Source organism: Penicillium manginii (assembly GCF_028828005.1).
Source record: "Penicillium manginii strain IBT 31320 chromosome Unknown utg000001l:1.0-3466041.0:1.0-3467806.0, whole genome shotgun sequence".
NCBI lineage: Eukaryota > Fungi > Ascomycota > Eurotiomycetes > Eurotiales > Aspergillaceae > Penicillium > Penicillium manginii.
Genome location: NW_026643102.1, coordinates 1,137,251 through 1,156,017, shown reverse-complemented (window position 1 = coordinate 1,156,017; position 18,767 = coordinate 1,137,251). Strand labels below are relative to the sequence as shown.

At 49.0% G+C, this 18,767-nt stretch overlaps 8 protein-coding genes across 8 annotated transcripts; 6 read left to right on the top strand and 2 right to left on the bottom strand.

The window, feature by feature from the left end:
- Nucleotides 1–518: 518 nt before the first annotated feature.
- Nucleotides 519–1,301, top strand: N7533_000447 (putative SNF7 family protein Fti1/Did2; the record flags this gene model as incomplete). The annotated part of the gene is made up of 3 exons (XM_057097097.1): nucleotides 519–563; nucleotides 703–980; nucleotides 1,031–1,301. 3 exons carry the CDS (start codon nucleotides 519–521, stop codon nucleotides 1,299–1,301), a joined length of 594 nt encoding a protein of 197 aa, XP_056965590.1.
- Nucleotides 1,302–2,367: 1,066 nt separating this feature from the next.
- On the top strand, nucleotides 2,368–3,883 carry N7533_000446 (uncharacterized protein; the record flags this gene model as incomplete). Its single annotated transcript, XM_057097096.1, has 2 exons — nucleotides 2,368–3,639; nucleotides 3,794–3,883. 2 exons carry the CDS (start codon nucleotides 2,368–2,370, stop codon nucleotides 3,881–3,883), a joined length of 1,362 nt encoding a protein of 453 aa, XP_056965589.1.
- A 199-nt stretch (nucleotides 3,884–4,082) lies between these two features.
- N7533_000445 (uncharacterized protein) lies at nucleotides 4,083–5,773 on the bottom strand (the record flags this gene model as incomplete). The annotated part of the gene is made up of 2 exons (XM_057097095.1): nucleotides 4,083–5,722; nucleotides 5,755–5,773. The coding sequence occupies 2 exons, from the start codon at nucleotides 5,771–5,773 to the stop codon at nucleotides 4,083–4,085; spliced, it is 1,659 nt and encodes a 552-aa protein (XP_056965588.1).
- Nucleotides 5,774–6,724: 951 nt separating this feature from the next.
- On the top strand, nucleotides 6,725–9,585 carry N7533_000444 (Zn(II)2Cys6 transcription factor; the record flags this gene model as incomplete). Its single annotated transcript, XM_057097094.1, has 8 exons — nucleotides 6,725–6,894; nucleotides 7,048–7,665; nucleotides 7,726–7,790; nucleotides 7,840–8,251; nucleotides 8,341–8,479; nucleotides 8,536–8,612; nucleotides 8,662–8,713; nucleotides 8,788–9,585. 8 exons carry the CDS (start codon nucleotides 6,725–6,727, stop codon nucleotides 9,583–9,585), a joined length of 2,331 nt encoding a protein of 776 aa, XP_056965587.1.
- Nucleotides 9,586–10,010: 425 nt separating this feature from the next.
- Nucleotides 10,011–10,451, top strand: N7533_000443 (uncharacterized protein; the record flags this gene model as incomplete). The annotated part of the gene is made up of 1 exon (XM_057097093.1): nucleotides 10,011–10,451. The coding sequence occupies one exon, from the start codon at nucleotides 10,011–10,013 to the stop codon at nucleotides 10,449–10,451; it is 441 nt and encodes a 146-aa protein (XP_056965586.1).
- A 1,327-nt stretch (nucleotides 10,452–11,778) lies between these two features.
- Nucleotides 11,779–12,466, top strand: N7533_000442 (uncharacterized protein; the record flags this gene model as incomplete). The annotated part of the gene is made up of 3 exons (XM_057097092.1): nucleotides 11,779–12,059; nucleotides 12,120–12,181; nucleotides 12,429–12,466. 3 exons carry the CDS (start codon nucleotides 11,779–11,781, stop codon nucleotides 12,464–12,466), a joined length of 381 nt encoding a protein of 126 aa, XP_056965585.1.
- Nucleotides 12,467–14,349: 1,883 nt separating this feature from the next.
- Nucleotides 14,350–15,292, bottom strand: N7533_000441 (uncharacterized protein; the record flags this gene model as incomplete). Its single annotated transcript, XM_057097091.1, has 2 exons — nucleotides 14,350–15,052; nucleotides 15,138–15,292. The coding sequence occupies 2 exons, from the start codon at nucleotides 15,290–15,292 to the stop codon at nucleotides 14,350–14,352; spliced, it is 858 nt and encodes a 285-aa protein (XP_056965584.1).
- Nucleotides 15,293–15,777: 485 nt separating this feature from the next.
- N7533_000440 (uncharacterized protein) lies at nucleotides 15,778–17,974 on the top strand (the record flags this gene model as incomplete). The annotated part of the gene is made up of 11 exons (XM_057097090.1): nucleotides 15,778–15,905; nucleotides 15,985–16,140; nucleotides 16,233–16,407; nucleotides 16,470–16,563; nucleotides 16,627–16,712; nucleotides 16,772–16,902; nucleotides 16,987–17,116; nucleotides 17,190–17,286; nucleotides 17,354–17,623; nucleotides 17,684–17,768; nucleotides 17,857–17,974. 11 exons carry the CDS (start codon nucleotides 15,778–15,780, stop codon nucleotides 17,972–17,974), a joined length of 1,470 nt encoding a protein of 489 aa, XP_056965583.1.
- Nucleotides 17,975–18,767: the final 793 nt, after the last annotated feature.

The following is an 18,767-nucleotide window of genomic DNA, read 5'->3' as shown; positions in this document are numbered from 1 at the left end:
TATTAGCTGGCTATGGCTTTGCAATCAGCAATTTTCATCAACGAATTCTGTCTCTAGTAGAGTTGTAAATGTAATGTCCCCTTTGCCCGGTTTCATAATATTCCTCAGCCACCTCTACTCATGAATATCCAACGCCAGTTTTCCAGGTGCACTGGTCCGGGAAGGAGGCATCTCCAGTATGGAGTAGATCTGTAGAGTACTTAGTCAAAGGCTCTGGGTATGCCCAACGACCGAGGGGGAAGGGAAACAAAACAACTAAAAGGGTAGGCAGGCACAGTACTATTATACTATAATTATAATTATAACCATAACAATAGCAGAAAAGTAGAAAAAAAGTAGAATAAAAGTAGAAAGTAGAATATCAGCCTACGCTAACGAATGCGGTCAGTGACGTTGCCACTCCCGAACTCAGCCTCCGCACTACCAACATAAGACATCAACACTCTACACTCCTCTCTACTCTTCTCCCTACTCCCTAATCTACACCCTATCACCCTCACTCCCTCCTCTCCGCCATCATGGTCCGCAAAGATCCCATCTTCGAAGCCCGCACCAATGTCAAGGTACCCCCCTCCTCTCCCCTCTTCTTCCCCTCCCCGCCCCCGCCGCACCGCAGATCAGGCATCACATCTCTCCCCCCCATACTCTGCCCTCACCAAAGCCACCCCTATACTATTCAATACTAACAAAAACCCCCCCCAGCTCCACTCCAACCGCCTAAAAAAAGAATCCGCCCGCGCCGAAGCAACCTACAAATCCGAAAAAGCCAAAGCAGACCGCGCCATGAAAAACCGCGAATTCCAAATCGCCCGCATCCACGCCTCCTCCGCCGTCCGCGAAAAGCGCCGCCAAGTAACGCTGAAATCCGAAGCCGCACGCGCAGACGTAATAATCAACGAACTCAAAGCCGCCCAGTCAACCCGCGACACGTCGCGCACACTGCCCTGGCCTCGCGGGGCCTGGACGCCGCGAGCAAGAGCGTGAATCTGGAACATCTGGTTTCGCATGCGAATAACTTTTTGGCGCGGAGTGAGGACTTTAAGATTGCGAGTAGTGCGATTGAGGATGTTGCGCAGGGGGTGAGTTTGCAGGAGTATGGGGCTGAGGGGCAGCATGAGGTTGATCGGATGATGGAGCAGCTTGCTGATGAGGCGGGTGTTGATATGCGTATTGCCTTGGAGCAGGATACGAATGTGCCGCAGGAGGTTAAGAAGAAGGAGGCGGTTCAGCCGGTTAAGGGGGATGCGGAGGTTGAGGATGGGCTTGGGGCGAGGTTGAGGGCTTTGAGGGCTGCGAATTAGTGGTGGTGTTGTTGTGATTATAACTTGAACTTGAAGATGGTGGGTTGTCTTTACGAAGTTACGCTTATGCCCTGTATGGGATTTCTTGCGGGTTTAATTTTCATGTTGTTGTGTTGTGCTGTCTTGTAGGTTTATAGGGTATGGACTAGTTTTCTATTCTTCCGAGGTTCTCTAGGCGGTTGGGTGTTGGAGTATCAGAGTATCATATACTGGTAGTAGAGCATACTCGGTCATCTACCGAAGTGTAGTTGTGCGGAGTAAGGGCCCTTTGTCTGTATGCATGGGAATCTGTTCATAGCCACATTGATACACAAGATAATACTACTCAGGCTGTTGCCGACTCGGGGGCAAACTCGGAGGCAAAGGGGCCACACTCGCGCATTGTTGCTTTAAAGAGAGATAAATCGGATGGCCACCACATGGGAAAACCGATGGGGTTTGCCCGGGCTTATTCCGTCTTTATTTTTGCTTGGCATTGACTTTGCTCGGCTGTTTTGCCCATTATTGAGTCCTTAAAACGAGAGTGTTGGTTTCTACACTCTATGAGAGTATACAATGTAGTTATACCAAGGATACCATCATGTGAGATCATGTGCTGTGCTCTACCCTAATATCCATCAACACGCTGACTCTTTTGTCTTCTCTCTTCTGACTTCTCTACTTACTCTCTACGGAGGACGAGAGTACTCTCCTCTAATCTATTGCACTTCGCCGAAACTTATCTCCAGCGAACCTTAGAATCCCCCCCAATCAGCAACTCTTCGCCCCCAATCGCAATCTCCACAATTCCCCATCCATGCTAGTTTTGTCTTAGATTTCTCCCAATTCGATTAGCCCCATGACTAGAGCCTCCTGGACCCTGCTCTAGACGGGGAAAAAGGGTCGAAAGGGTCGACAAGCGCCGGACTAGCATGAACATGCATACTAAAATAGGAATAGGACTATGAAAAAATTACCCTGCACGCCACCGACCACATAAAACCATGGCGGCAGCCACACTTCCTCTCTGCAGGGGAAGAATCACTCATCTCGAGGCTCAAGCTGAGCAATCGAGTAAACCGCAAAGATGATATCCACACACTCGTTCAAGTCACTCGTTTTAACCAGCCTTGCTCTCCTCGGCTGCTCTCCACTCGTTCACGCCGCACCCTGGATAATCACTGAAGCAAACCAAGCTGTCCCCACAACAATAGTCAGCTATGACCTGGACGATAACCTCGTCACAAAAACAACCACCTCCGTCGAAGCAATCATTCCAACAGTAACATCCCTCCCGGAAGCCCTGTCAACAATCACCCAAACAAACACCGGATACGGCTACACCATCACCGCCGTCGAAAAACTATACCCCTCCGGCGTCGGCACAGCCATCGACCTCAACGCCGGTTACTACGAAGACTACTACAGTTCCAACGCCTACCACACAACCGTCTTCGTCGTCGACCTAACCTATACCGCACCAACAGGCTGCTCCTCAACATGGACAACAACTACAGCCGCAACGCTCCGCGCCTTGCCTACAACTCTCTCCGCCCTCCTCCCACGAACCAGGACATCTGTCTCCTTATCTGTTGACACGAGCATCGCCTTTCAACCAACGACATACACATACGATCAGATCTGGGTAGACCCCACCCAAGTCCCAAGGGCCACTCTCGCCTCCCTGCGAAACGTAAACTCCCCGCCATCCACCCTTTACGGCGCGGGCTCAAACTGCTACTACCACTACACCTACTCCGACGGCACGGACAGTTCATCCAAGTACGACCCCAACACGGGCCTAAGCTCCGGGCCCACCTCCAATTCCAATTCCAATTCCAACGCTGACCCCAACAGTGGCTACTACAATAACTACTACTACTGGGACAACTACGACGAATGGAACGGCAAATACTATGGTGGCATCAGTCTCCTCGCAGTCATCCTAATCAGCGTCCTCGGCTGGATAGGCCTATGGTTCCTCGCCGGCATTTTGGAAGCATGGATCCGATTCCGCAGACTAATGCTGGGATGGCAGACGCGCCGTGGACTACCGGTATGCTGGGCGTTTACAATTCTCCCGCTCTCGCTGTGCTGTCTCTGGGGATTTCGAAAGGGCTACCGCGCGCGTAGTGTCGACGATGCGGCTATCTTGAAAGAGAGGTGGGAGAAGATGGGCTTTTGGAGGAAGTTTTGTCTGTTTTGGGTTTGGGGCTTTCGGTACAAGTATCCGACTGTTTTGGGGCCGCCGCCGCCGAAGGTTAGGGTTTCGAAACGTCCGGGTTATGCGTGGGGTGGATATGGGTATGGGAATGCTGATGGGGTGCATCCGGCGCCGTTGTTGGGGGCCGAGGATAGTGTGAGGGGGGAGTTTACAGAGTGTTGGGGGTCCTGTGAGGGGGCCGGAGATGGGGCAGGTTCAGGCTCAGGCTCGGGCTCAGGCACAGGCACAGGGACAGGCACAGGGTCCGGTTCAGGGCCAGCAGGCTCAGGCTCAGGCTCCGGCTGTGCAGCCTTTGCCTAGGGCTGTTGTGCCTGAGGCGTCTGGTGCGCTGCACGAGGGTGGGGGTGAAGGGGAGATTGGACGGGCTAGTTCTCGTTAATAGGTGTGGATGTTGGAGGGCGGAAGTCTGATGTTTATATGATTTATAGCTCGACAAGAGCTGTCTAATATTACTTGTAATGAATGGAGGTTCCAAGGTTTGGATAAGATCTACCTTGAATACATGATAGATTTCAGCTTGGAGGTCTTTCTTGTTTGGCGTTAAAACTTAGTCTGCAAGGCTAGTAGATACATCGTAGTCAGTCACTATATACGGAGCCCTCAGGTTCTCCTTCCATGGACTTGGAGACAGGTCGTGGTGGACTCGGACGTGGTGCAAACCCAGCAGAACCCCAATCAGTCCGACTACCGAGAATACCGCATAATCGGAAGTTCATGTCCACTTTGGCGCAGATTGTAGTCATCCTCTCCACCAATGCTGATACCTCTGCAGAATCGGACTTAGGGCTAAAATCAATCTGTGTCAATGCGGGAGTGGACTCCAAGCCATTGTCAATATGATCTTGCAATTTTTGGGCAAAGACTTGGAGATCTTCGACGTTTCCTGTATCCGCAATTTGCAAAGTCTCGATTGAAGGTGGAAGGGCATGAGCAAGGGACATGTTGGATCCTCTGTCCTTCGAAATTGGTAAATTTCCTAGTCTGAGATGGAGGGTTTTTAGAACACTAAAGTCTCGGAATGAAGGAAGTGCATCGTCGCAGTGGTGATCGTCATTATGCTCATCGGCCTCGTGCTCACTGTCTTCGTTCCCACCATCTTCGTTCCCACCGTCTTCGTTCTCGTCGTCTTCGTTCTCGTCGTCTTCGCTCTCGTCGTCTTCGTTCTCGTCGTCTTCATTCTCGTCGTCTTCATTCTCGTCGTCGTCATGCTCATCGTCTCCAATATCTTCGTCTTCATACTCATCACCATCATTCTGATCGTCCCCCGCCTTAATATCCAGCCATATTGTGTCAAGTGTCTCCCTCATTGGAAAAAGAGCACCATATAACTCCGCCGGGTTATAGCCAACACAGCCCCGGTGATTATATTTGAAACTCTGGAGACTTTTGCAGGATCCTATCACCTTGAGCAGGTCCCATTTTCCATTACACCCATTGATCTCAATATGAGTAACAGACGAGATCCCATCCATCGGTGTCGAGCTCGATAACTCATCATCACCCCCCGCGACACTACCATCCAAATCGCTCGCATAAAACCGGCGCATTGACGGCAACAAGAAGAAAGGCATAACGTGTTCCGCACATATACAAGTATCGTGAGAGCTCCAGTCCACATAAACCTCAGAGATTGGCGGGAAAGACGCCGCCGGAAGAGACTCGGAGCTCACGTCCCGTGTTGCAGCCCATCTCATCGCAAAATGAAGCCACAGCGAACCGAAGGGGAACTCAGCCTCGAGTCGTCGCAGGTTAGGCAAGAAGGTAAGCAGTAGTGCGATCCATGCGTCCCCACTTCCGATCTGCAAGGCATCCAGCCAGAAGTCTGCTTCGTCGGCAGAGCGAGTCAGGCGTTGTGCCTGTTCGTAGAAAGGGCTATAGTCAATGCGGTCTAGGCGGATGCTCCAATCTAGCGACCAGTCGTACGGATCGTCTTCGCTGGAAAGTTGGACATATTCTTTGTGTTGTCTCAGCGCTTGCTCGAAGTCTGCTTCGTGGGTCCCTTGTTCTGTTTCCCAGGCGGATAGATGTACGGCCTTCACATGCGCTGCGAGAGATGGGTTCTTGGCGAGAGTCTCGCTGAGCTGGACAATTGGGCGGAGGAGGTCGCCCCCGGTCCATAGTTTTTGATAGAGCAGTGGCAGGAGGATTTTATGGAATTGTCGCGAACAGCAGGCAAGATTCAATCGGTCCTGGGGGCTCTTGAGATGTCGACATAGTTCTATGATGATGTCCAGGGTAGAGTCGTCAAACTTGGCACAAAAGTGTTCATTTTTGACTCCGAGAACTGCGGCCGATCAGGGGCTCAACTTGAAGGTCGAAAGGTCGCGCAATGATAAATTCACCACCGAGCACTGTAAAGACTCGGAAGAAGTGACTAGATAGAAACAGAGACGTCAAGTAGGTATATGTTCCATTTATATGTGAAGCTGTCAACCTGAACATGACGAGAGATTTACTCTGGCAGGTAGTTAGTTACCTCGTATTCGCACGACTCTTTAATCACGTGTGGTCGTAGAAACTATCTACCTACCTATTTACCTACGTAGGTATTTTACTCCGTAGGCCCCCTTGGAGGTGAATTATCTAGATTGTCTATTCAAGTTACTAATGAGCTTCTCCAAATTTGCCAGAACTTCCAAGGTTGAAGGTAGTAATATTTAATGCTACATTTTAGGTAGTTCGTAACTCAAATATGTAACTATCTGCTATATTTTTGACACAAGATACCTTCAAGTTCAGACTGCCCAGGTGTTTGGTTTACTAACTTTAAGTTGAAGTAGATACCAGACGGTATATTATCTCGAGGAATACAGAAGCATACCTAGGTAGATAGATTAGTTCTGAACCACCCACCAATGAACTACCTAGTAATAATTCTACAAAAAAGCCCAAAAAAGAGTGTGTAAGCGGTGCCTCCCGACCGCCTTTTATGGTGCCGTGCATTTCTAGAGAGAAGCAAAAAGATATCTCAGGTGATTTTTGTAGGAATAGCCAAACGGGGGGGGTCGAACCCCCAACCTTGAGATTAAGAGTCTCACGCTCTACCGATTGAGCTAGCCCGGCAGGGCTGTTGAAGGACGGTGCCAACTATGGTTACATGAAAGAAATCCTTGTGTGGTACTACCTGGTATGCACTCGAACTATCCCCACATCTCATCTCATCCTCATTTCATCCTCATCTACCGAGCCGCCCTCGGCAACCAACCCCGGGCACGGCAATATGGATGAGTCGGCCTCCCACGCCAAACAGCCGGCCTGTCTCAACTGTCGCCGCAGCAAAATCCGCTGCAATCGGCCCGCCAACCATGCCCGCTGCGAGAAATGTCGCCAGGCTGATGTTGAGTGTGTTGTGCCGAATCATCATTTAGGTCGCCAGAAGGGTGTTAAGAAGTGAGTGGATTGGTGTTGATTAGGTATTCTTTGTTTTTTTCGTTCCAGTAAAACGGAATAGAGAATATGAATATTCAAGCATGGACATGGACATGGATATGAGCATAGTCATAAATGACAGGGAACAAGAACATTCGCTAATAAACGCTACAGCAAACGAAAAGGCCTGGAAAAAGCAATCCATCAAATCGAGCAGGCGATAAAACGCCCAAAACTTGATCCTTCCGCTGGCTCAACAGATGAAGCCCAACGAGCTATCTCCGGACTTCAGGAGCTTCTCTCACGCTTCCAGGGCCAGTTGAGTCGTTCACCAGACGGAGGACTCGGGGCCCAAGCTAGGGGAGAATCCGAAGCATTCTCATCAGATCTGGAACGAGATCCTCACCATCAACACATGGTCTCTCCTTCACCCCGTGATGCTCCAGAGGAAAATCTTGCCCTTGATGATGCAGAGAATCCGCTACAGCTGCTGGCGCGAGCTTCAGATTTACAACTATCGCCTCTCGGGGTAAGACATTTGCCTAAATCGTCGCCTATGCCTTTGATATCAGCTCCCCCATCTTCATCTCTGCCGCAGGAAGGCCTTGTCGCGGACCCGGGTGATAGGGGCCACGATAGGGGCCGGGATTTTGATGCGGAGCTGGATCGGCGAGAGCAGAGTGCTAAATCGTTTTTTATCCCTGCGCGAGCGAATCTGGATGTTGGGGCTGATTTGGATCCGGTGGAGTTGGGTCTTGTTACGTTTGACGAGTCGGAGTCGTTGTTTTCCTTGTATGTATTTCTTTCTTTCTGCTCCCAGTCCAACCCAACCCACCTAACTCCCCCCCCCAGTTTCTACCAACATCTCGCACACACAAGATGGGGCTTAGACCCCCCTAGTCCACACGGCACATTTCGTCCGCACCCAATCGTCCTTCCTGTTTACATCAATAATGGCCAACGCAGCCCTATTCCTACCATCAGCAAGCGCTCTATCAAAAAGACTCTCCCGCCACGTCAAATGGCTCGCCAACCGCGTGATGATCCACCGGTACCGCTCCGTCGAAATCGTCCTGGCTTTCATGGTAAACGTACCCTGGATGGCACCCGGAGACCGCCTCGGCGACGACGACACGTGCGCGTATATCGCGATGGCACTGACTGTTGCGCTGGATCTGTCGCTTAATAAGATCGTCACGCCGTCGAGTAGTTTCGGGGCTGATCTTACCTTTCGGCTCGCGAGGGCGGATTGCATTGATGCCAAGCGTGCGCTGCTTATGGATGGGTTTGATGATGTTGAGCCGGGGTCGGAGTGGGGGAGACGACTTTTAAGGAGGAGGGAGAGGACTTGGATTGCGCTTTTTGTTGTTGAGAGGGGGTATGTATGCGATGGAGTGTCATTTTCGCAGTGAAAAAAAAAGAATACTGCGTTTGTTAGTACCGGTACTAATGCGATACTGCGTGCAGTGTTTGTCTTGCTAGAGGGAGAAGCTATACTGTTCCGCCGACGGCATTGATTGAGAACTGCGATATGTGGCATCGGTCTGATATTGCGGATCGACGCGATGGCCCGATGAATTCTATGGCTATATTGCGTCGGGATTTGGTGAGTTTTGCTTTACTTCACTGCAATGCGACGCGCTCAGCTGGCTAATTTCACAGGATGAGTTATTACGGAAGGTCAAATCAAGTTGCGATAGTTATCGCGTCGGGGATACCGGTTCCGAAGCTGCTCACGCGTATGTACCATGTGCAATCCGCAATATTGTGACACTGCTAATCCCGTAGAATAAAAACGACCATTGAAAACTTCTACGACCAATGGTTCACGACTTGGGCTGTAGCGATCAGTGAAGACGGAGGTATGAAACTCTTCCCCAACACTGCAGGCAGAACTAACTAAGAATAAAACAGCCCGCTCTCTGCCCCCCCTACGTCGAAATTCTAGTCACACACACCCAACTCTCAACCTACGGCGGCGTAATCAACCACCCAACAGCCCCAACAGCAGTAAAGCGATTTTTCCGCGCAGCAGGCCTATCCTCCGCACTAAACGTCCTCCGAGCCGCAATACAGGGCGAATCCCGACTCAAATCCATGCCAAATAACACCGTCATCATGATTTCCTTCGCGGCTTGTTCGGCGCTCAGTCTGAGCGTCACGCCGGGCGATAGTCGATCCAGCCTCGCGCCTAGTGTTCGAACACTGATTGAAGAAACGGCTGGTGTCCTCGAACGCATTGGCGCAACGCCGAATCACAGAAACGGGGCCTCGGTTTTATACGGGCGTTTTCTGAGAGAACTTATTAGACGCGCACCTTCGCTTTCGCAGGCGCAGGCGCAAGCGGGTATCGAGCACCGCGTGGATATGCACGCGGTATTACCGTTGAATAGAGGTCTTGATGGCCATGGCCATGGCCATGGCTCTGCGAATGTTGATGCTGATGCTGATGCTCAGGGCCGGAACCAGAGTCAAAGCCATGGCCCACCATCGTCTCTCCCCGCTATCCCGGCACAGCCAACACCTTCATTACCCCCGGCAGATCTCTGGACAGAACCGCTTCAGTTCTCGGCCATGTCGGATGACCAGATTATTGACGCGGTTAACCGGGCGGGCGGGAGTGCGTTTGGCGCTTCGATTCCTGACGTCCCCTTTGATGATATGCTTAGTTGGGATTGGCCGGATTTTGCGAATGCGGAATTCTCGTTTTAGTTTGCTGCATTGCATGGCATGGAATTGGGATTGGCATGCTCGCTGCTATGCAGAGTATACTGTATGCGATGCAATGCGATGCGATGCGTGATTGGTTGTTGCGGCGGTGGAGATGAACCGCTCTTTTTGCGTTCACAAGACTCGACTCAGCCTTGTCTTGTCTAGAGACGTCATCGCCCCCAATTCAGGCCGACGATCCCGGCTGCGTTTCCCATTGAAGTCAACTGAACTTCAATTTATCTTGAACTGTATATATTCCTTAAATCAATCTGAACATACTCGTATCTATCAAACAGATCTTCCAAGGCTCCGAGAGAAGGGAAATAACCCCTTCCTTCAAAGGTCTACGAGAACCAAGCATCCATCCATCTATCCGCATAATTAAACCTGGATTTTCCAAACATCCCCGCCACACTTCCACCACCATGATCGATAAAACAATGCTAGCCCCCGGACCCGCGGGAACAAGTATGCTCGGCGAGCGGAGTATCGATGCCGCCGGGCGGAGGGGTTTGGAGCGACAAGCGCGCGAGCGCCGTGAGCAAGAGGAGAAAATGGGGGTTGGAAATGAAAATAGAACGGATTTCGAAAGTGGAGTTGGGGATGGTGTGCCACGGACGCAGAAAGGGCAGATGCATCTGGATGCGGAGGGGCGGAAGCAAGACCAAGAGCAAGCCCAAGGACTACAGTTTCAGAATGAGAGTGCGGAGGGTGATTATAGTGATGGGCCGATTCATTCGCGGCTGGAGAGGGATGGGGATGGGGATGGTAAGAAGAAGGGCATTTGGGGGGAGGATTGCGAGGAAGTTGACTGGGGTTTGATTTGGGCTGTGCTTAGGCTCTTTTTATTGGTATTTCTGGCATAATATCTTGATTTTTCAAGTTCTCAGTGAGAAATGATTATGTACTACTAGTACTACCTAGGTGTAGAATACGATTATGTTTTGTTCTTGTGTGATTGTTGCTAGTGTCTAGTATGTACTTGTAATGGGTGGAGTTGGATATCGAAGAGAGGTTGAAGCAAGACTAAATATTTCCTGTATAGTCAGGTAGAAGAGTGCCTTTCCAAATGATAGGATGGCAGGCATGATGTTGGGCATTTAGACTACTAGCTCAGGCTCAATTAAGCGACAGGACAGTGGAAACCCGTCCCATCACAGTACTAGCTACGGATGAAAAGACATTCCAGGGTCTGTTTCGGGCTCATGCGGCCCTTGAGCAAATGATTTCTTTTGACTTTCTTCATCCCTTACCTGCGATTATTACGAGTTACAAGATTCCAGGAATTGGCGTCACCACATACCCTACAGAGGCTCGTTATTTCTCAACCTTGTCATCTAATGAGGAGGCTGAGTATTCCCGAATCGGCATTTTTGTAAACAAGGGTCTAGAGCCGATCATGTCTCAAACTCAAACAAGCTTACAGGATTTCACCCATATCCATACCACGGATTAATAAAATGCAACAATGGAACCGGAAATCAATCTTAGGTTGATAAACCCGTATGGCAAGCTGATCAGTTGACTCTGGCGGTCTCTTACGTCTGCCAAGCCCGGATGTATGCCAAGCCTGCCATGGCCAGCGGAACACACTCGTTAGATACGAACGCAAATAGCGTCCATGTTTTGTCGACTACACAGCTCCAGTTGCAATATCCAATCCAATCTTGTGGTTCCTCAAATTCGCTCTCGCTCTCGCTCTCTCCTGCTTTTCCTCCCCCGGGCGAAATCCAACGAATCCAAACTATCACCTGCTATGATATATGGAGTCCCGGGGCTCCGCCACAAAGAGCCCATAGTGTATAATTTCCTTGGCCTAGAGCTACACTCATACTATTGGATGAAACCTTATGTTGTGGCAGCTCTGAGCTCCCAGATCGGGAACGAGTCTTCAAGCGGCTAGATCACCCACCGCGGAAATTATACCATGTTGCCATCAACGACCATGGGATAATTGAATCATTCATGTTTTCTTGTCGATATTGCAGAAACATAATATTTTGATTGATGACACTTACATCCATTGAAGTATTGTTTCTTAAATCGGAAGATGAGAAGAAAAGGTATCCACACACTAATACTTAAAGCCTCTCGAATTCAACATGTACAGTTTTCTTTTCATTCTTCATCGATCAGATCAATTCAAAACATCAGATACTCAATAATTCAAACACTGCCTTCAATTGTCTCATTATGAAGTCCCCCGTCTTCATCCTCACTGCTCTTCTTCCCTTGGCTACGCAGGTAGCCTTGGCCAATCCAATTGCCGACGCTGACTCTTCTCTGGAAGAACGAGGCGGAGGAGGAGGCAACTGGAACGGCGGAGGCAAGAACTGGGGAGGTGATCATCAGCGCCCCCAGGATTGGTGCAAGGTGAAGAAGACCTATTGGTATCACAAGTATCCTTGTGATGAAAGTGGCACAGTTGGCAAGTCCAATGTCGGCGACACCTTTGCACCCGTCTGCAAGTACCAGTATGTGCTTCTTATGTTCTTGAATGTATACGCTATGGTTTACTAAATCTTCCTTTTTAGGAATTGGTACAAGAATTCGAAGGGTTGGTGGGTCAAGGAGGACAACAAGCCGTATCGCTGCGGTAAGCAATCCTCTTTTTTAAGTCTTTTAAGTACTGGGATGAGTTCTAATCTTTTCTCTTTGTTATCACAGAGGTCCACGTAGGAGAATGCCCTTGAACAGGTCTCCGAAATATCGGAGAATAGGGCTTTCTTCTTAGCTGGAAGAGCCTATTGACATAGTCCTGATCTATTCCGACATTCCTTATTTTTTTTGAGGGCTATTGTTACGCGAGCTGAAATTGTCTGGGTCTATTTCAATTAATGCAGTGGGAGAGAAAATGATCTCTGCTGATCTTGAAAACTAACTACTAATCTCTTTAATTTACTTGATTTTATTGATCTTACCTGAAAATTATAATAATAGTGATTTTATAACTTGTGAGTGTCGGATCATTCAAGTTTGCAGGAAAAAAAGTACCTAGATTAAAAAAGGGTAGAGTTTTAAGCCCCGTAGATAATCTTGAAAGTAAACCAAGGCGCAAGAAATCAAGTCTGTGTATCGTTTTAGATCTCTTGGCTTCATACGCTTGGCGAAAGGTTGGCGGGAATTTGCCACCCAGTTCTTGGGCGACGCTAAGGCCCAGGGTTCATTCTCTATTGTTTCTAAAATAAATTATTGGAAGGAAGATCCGCCGAGAACAATTATTTTCTGATTTAATTGATTGGATTATATTTTGAGATAAACCTTTTCCCAACGCGATGCGTCCAAGGTTCGTGGTGGACAAACTTTAACTTTTCCGCATGTAGTCAAAGGTAGATAGCTTAAAGAGCTCCATATTCCGTGGTTACTTTATACATTGCTATTTAATACTTGAGTATGAAGTCATGCGTTCCAACCAAGAGAATATTTATCAATGATATGTTGAGGTGTTCCAATTTTCATCAAGGATTCTAATAATACTTTGCACGCATTCCCTAAACAGTCGGAAGCACATTGTGAATTACATAACCTTGTAAGCATTCGTGTTTTTCAAAAGCCGGGAGGCTCCGAGTTTATTTTTGAAAGAGCTGATATGATATGATTTAGTGTGTCTTATTTCTCCACCAGATGGCTACCATATGGATAGATACCAATAAAAAGTCTTGGTCTGACAGCGAAATCTCACTAGTAGCGCCATCTCGCTTTTTCAAGTATCCGATTGAGCAGCGAGTGATGACTTCTTGGTCTTTCAGATATTTGCAGACAGAATAGAGTTATTGTCTTCTGTTATGGAAAACCAAAGGTATTCCAGTGGCATTAATTAGCAATCCTTGAGGCACAACCCATCCAACTACTACCCATCATTTGACAATAGATTATTGCTGCTACTGCTGGTCCCCTCGACCCTCGCCCCCACAGGATCAAACGCCGAAACCTCGATCTCAACCCTCATCCCCGGATCACCCAGCCGACAAACCTGCACACAAGTCCAAGCGGGATAGTTATCAGGCATCCACTCTTTGAAATTCCGAACCATTGCCTCAAGTGCATCATCGTCGAGCGATATATGGAACGAATTCACTCGATAGACCTGGGTCCATCCTGCACCGCCGGCGTGTCTTAAGGCCGTATCGACATTTTTGAACACTTGGTCTACTTGGCCTACATTGGTGAGGTCGGAAGGTTGGTTGCCTTCGGAGTCATGGAAGCCGCCTATCGGCTTGTTGTAAGACAAGGCCAATTGCCATGTCTTCACTAAATGGGATGCAATGTTGACCCACCTTGACCTGCACAGTGGATAAAATCGCCGGTTCGGACGGCGGAGGAAAACCGGTGACTTTTTTGGTGAGCTTCGCCGAAGCCTGGGTAGGCGTATTGTTTCATGGACAATTTTGGTGGACTGCGGATTGGATTGAATAAAGCCCCGACCTCAGGAGAGATAGTCGTGAGAGTATCTTCTTCTTATAATTGTGCGATGTAACAACGTCATTAGTTACACTGGTGTTTGTGATCGGTTATCTTGAATCCACCGCGTACTAACCCCGCATAGGTTATACGGCAGAATCCATCTCATCAATTCCGAGTCATTCAATCAAGTTGACTAAGACAGGAAACAAGTAACCTTAGTAAACTTCCTTAGCAACCTTGGAACCAACGTGGAGCTGAAAATAGAAGACGGAAGTAGTAGTTGCTATATACAAGACTCACTACAGCGGGACATCTATAAATATCTACAGCCCTTACAACAAAACACAGCACCATAATAACCTACAACTTCGCCATAGGAGCAAAGTTAGACCCCTGCCCCTGCCCAATAGCCTTCACAATCTTATCCACGCTATTCAATATCCACTCATTCCCCTCATCACTCGCCAACCACCGCGCCCCACTCTCACTCTCAACATCACTCGCCCAAGACCCATCCTCAAGCGCCTTCCGCAGACCGAAAACATGCGATAAAACCTGCGGCGCTACGCCAGACTGCGCGCGCAAGCACGCAATTGCCACGATAGAAGTGAGAACACGACCCGCTGCAGCGTTGGCACTGCGCTCCCGCCCCGCGGGGTCCGAGAGTAATGCGCCGTAGTGGCTATTCAGAATAATGACGGGCAAATCGGGGTGCGAGTCTGCGAGGCGGTTGTAGAGCTTTTTCTCAAAGGGGCGATAGATTGAGTCCCAGAGGGCGTGGCCGCGATCTTTGATGGAGGAGATGTTTTCAGGTGTGGGTGTGCGGGTGGGGGTTTTGGAGAGGTTGTCGGCGATTGTGTCGGGGAGGGCTGTTTTGAAGGCGTTTAGGCTGTTTATTGTTCGTGGGATACCATTGAAACTTATGCATTTGAGCCCGACTTCGCGCATTAGTTCGGCGATCTCGAGGTCTGTGGGTGTGGTGGTGGAAGTTGGGGCCGAGGTTGTTGCGAGGGTGAAGAGGGCGGCGAGGGATTCGGGGGGGAGTTCATGGTCATTGTTGCTGCTGTCTGGTGAATATTAGCATTGGACTTGGCATTGGATAGGGAATGCGATTGCAATTGGTTAGGGGCAGGGGTATGCGCACCGACAGAGCCAACCACGACGGCTGCGACACATTGTTTGCCTTGGCGGATTGCTGAATGTCCTGGTAGATGGCGGTGATATTCTTAGGCGCGGGGACGGTGTGAGGGCGGGCTGCTGGGCTATTTATGAGGGCCTTGAGACCGACTGAGAGTTTCGACATGGTGAAGATATGGTGGTGGTGGTAGAGGACAAAGCCTTGAGAAATGAGGTGGTTGAAGAAGAGAAGAGAAGAAGCGGAAGAGAGGAGCCTCGGCTGTAGAAGTGCACTCCGATCACGGGTAACAGTGTGACCAAAAATACCAGAGATACCAAAATTACACCTATCCGCAACGGGTAACATTAGTAATGCAGTTCACCGGAGTCAAGCTCATACCAAGAAAATAAAATCTGGGGAAAAAAGTGCGGGGAATCAGGCTTGGCTCAACAAATGGAAAAGTTGGGGCTGAACTCTGTCATTTAATTCGGCTCTAGAATTGAATCCCGAGCTGTATCTTCTCTTCAGGGTCTTTATCTTTCCTCCGTCTCACCTGCGCTTCTTCCCCTCTGCTTCTACCACACCCCCCCTGTCATACTACTGATTCTGCATTCTGCAACTCCTACTCCCCGACCTAGATCAGAGGATCGAACCACACACCACACAAGACGATGGAGGTCAAACCAGTGAGCTCAATGCTGGAAGAGGCCAAGGGCAGCCAGAGCCCGCTCAATCGTTTTGGAGACGATGCCCACCAGTCCAAATTGACCCGCGCGATTCTGGTGAAGTTGGATACGCGGTATGTCAGCTAGTCCCATCTCTAATCCCCGCCCCTTTTATTTGCGACCGTGCTGACCAGGACCTATGGAACCAACTAGGATCCTCCCAATGCTGGCCCTGCTCTTTCTATGCTCATTTCTAGATCGAACCAATGTGGGAAATGCGAAGATTTATGGTCTGGAGAAGGATATCAATATTACTGATAAACAGTACGATATTGGGTTGACCGTGTTTTATCTCACTTATGTGTGCAGGTAAGTGCCTAAGATTCTCTCGTATATTCTTGACCCCAAGCTGGGTCTCGCTGAGCGCCTTACTGACTTGGACACCTTGGGGGGGGCCCTAGTGAATTGCCGAGTAATCTTGTACTCAAGAAAGCCTCGCCGAAAATCTGGTTGCCATTCTTGACCGCATTATGGGGCATTATCACCATGTGTCTGGGTTTTGTACAGAATTTCGCCCAATTTACGGCGGTTCGGGCCTTGCTTGGAATCGCGGAGGGCGGTTTGCTTCCAGGAATGGTATGACTTTAATTTAACCCCGGGGATTTATTCCGTTCAAGACAGAGTCTGACATCGTACAGGTTCTTTACCTGTCAAGCTTTTACAGGCGCGGGGATTTGGCTTTGCGCATTGGCCTTTTCTATACCGCGGCTTCTTTGTCAGGGGCCTTTGGAGGTACGCTTCGTCCACTGTACGATGGCCTTTGGGACTGGTATACTAAACTTGTTATTTTCTTAGGTCTTCTTGCTCGGGGTCTATCGGAAATTGGTCCTCGAGGCGGACTGGAGGGTTGGCGATGGATTATGATCATTGAGGGACTTCTGGTAAGTTCCCGACAGCGTCACATTCTCCGATGAAATAGAGCGGCTAACTCTCCTGCAAGACCTTCTGCGGTGGCTTGCTGAGCTACGTGGTTCTCCCCAATAGTATCGAGACAGCTTCTTTCTTGACCGAGGAGGAGAGGGAGTTCGGACGAGAGCGCTTGCTCTTGGATGCCCCCCCAAAGGCAGATGGGTAAGTTTTGGCTCGACTTGTCCAATCCCTGGTCCTTTTACAAGGCCAGGGTAGACTGGGATACTGCTAATACGAAGCCCGCAGAACAATCTCCGCCGAGAATGACAGCTTTAGATGGTCCGAGGTGCGCCGCGGTATCCTGGAGCCGCAGCTGTGGCTCTCGGCATCGGCATATTTCGCGATTTTGTCTGGACTTTACTCCTTTGGCTTGTTTGTATGACACCCCTTCCCTCTTCCCATTGGAGTTGGAGTAAGTACCCGCGGATACTAACTTCCAATGCCCCTAGTTACCCACCATTATCCAAAGTATGAACTTTGCCAAAACCCCCAACGAAGTGCAGCTGTGGTCGGTTATTCCCTACGCAGTGGCTGCGGTTTTGACAGGTAGGTATTCTTCTTCTCAATTATACATTATCTATGTCTATGTACTCATCCATTTGATTCTTTCCAGTCTTTGTCGCATTCATCTCCGACCGCCTCAAACTCCGTGGTGTCATCATGCTTTTCTCCCTCCCCATCGCTATAATCGGATACGCCGTCATCGCTAATACCAGCAACCCCAAAGTCCAGTATGGTATGACTTTCATGATGGCGACTGGCATGTACGCTAGCGTGCCGTGCATTTTGGTCTGGATGTCGAATAACTCGGCCGGTCACTATAAGCGGGCCACGACGTCTGCGCTGCAGTTGGCCATTGCCAATTGTGGTGGATTCGTTGCTAGTGAGTACCACAACTTCGGAGGTTTTTTATGCGGCTCTATTTTCTAACAGTTTCACCTAGCATTCAATTATCCCGCCAAAGACAAGCCTCTGTATCACCGTGGTCACACTATTATTCTTGGCCTGCTGGTCTTTGCGTGGTTTATGTAAGTTCCTTCATTCCCGATACCAGTTTGGACAAGCGTCGATCACCCGTTATGGACTCATCAAATGCTGACCCTGTCCCCTTTTTAGGATTCTTTTCAATGTTCTCTATTGCGCCAAGGTGAATCGTGATAAGCGGAACGGAAAGTATGATCAGTACGCTGGATATGCGGATGATCGGAACCCGGAGTTTAAGCTCGTTCTATAAATGAGTCAAGTACATGAGGATACGCACTTTTCAAACGAGCTCTTCAATTCCCCAGGTGCCCAGGTGATTAAGGATGGAGGCACCGGCGGAGTGGGAAATATGTCTTATAATAACTTGAATTCATGAAATATTATGACGATCCGGAGAATTTAGCAGTGTGTTGCGTACTAAACTCGACTCGAATCGGTGCAAAATTGCAGTGTCTACTGGAGTTTTACATGAAGCTAGCGTATTTGCTGGGAAAAACATTGAAACAACAATCGGGAGGATGAGGAAGCCATCAGCCAAACCTCGTAAGTAGGTGTAGGACGGTAGCGTAAACTTTTGACTCCTATTGTATCTATCGCTATTGGCAGTAACTGATCTCAATTTTGTAAGGCCCATAAGCTCAGTAAGAACGATTTACTTAATGACTGTAAGCCGAGTGAGTGATTTAAACCAAAGCCTGTCTGACTTCTGCTTAGCTTGCAAGTTTTGAAATTTCCAAAAAAAGCAATAATACTACCAGCAATGTTTTAAGATAATATAAAATCAAATGAATCAACTCAATGAACACAGCCAGGATAAATAACCCTAACCCAATGCCGCACCATGTCAGCCTTGATTATTCCGCATCATGCACAGAACTGTCCTTGGGTAGAGCCACCGACAAGCCCTGTAGTAAGACACAAACATTTGTAATCATTACTGTCGGTTAGGGAACTACCTCGATCGGAGTATGATGAGAGTTCGGACTTTGCAGATAATTATACCCCTGGACCGAACTCTTGAATTTTCGGGGGTTAATTCGGGA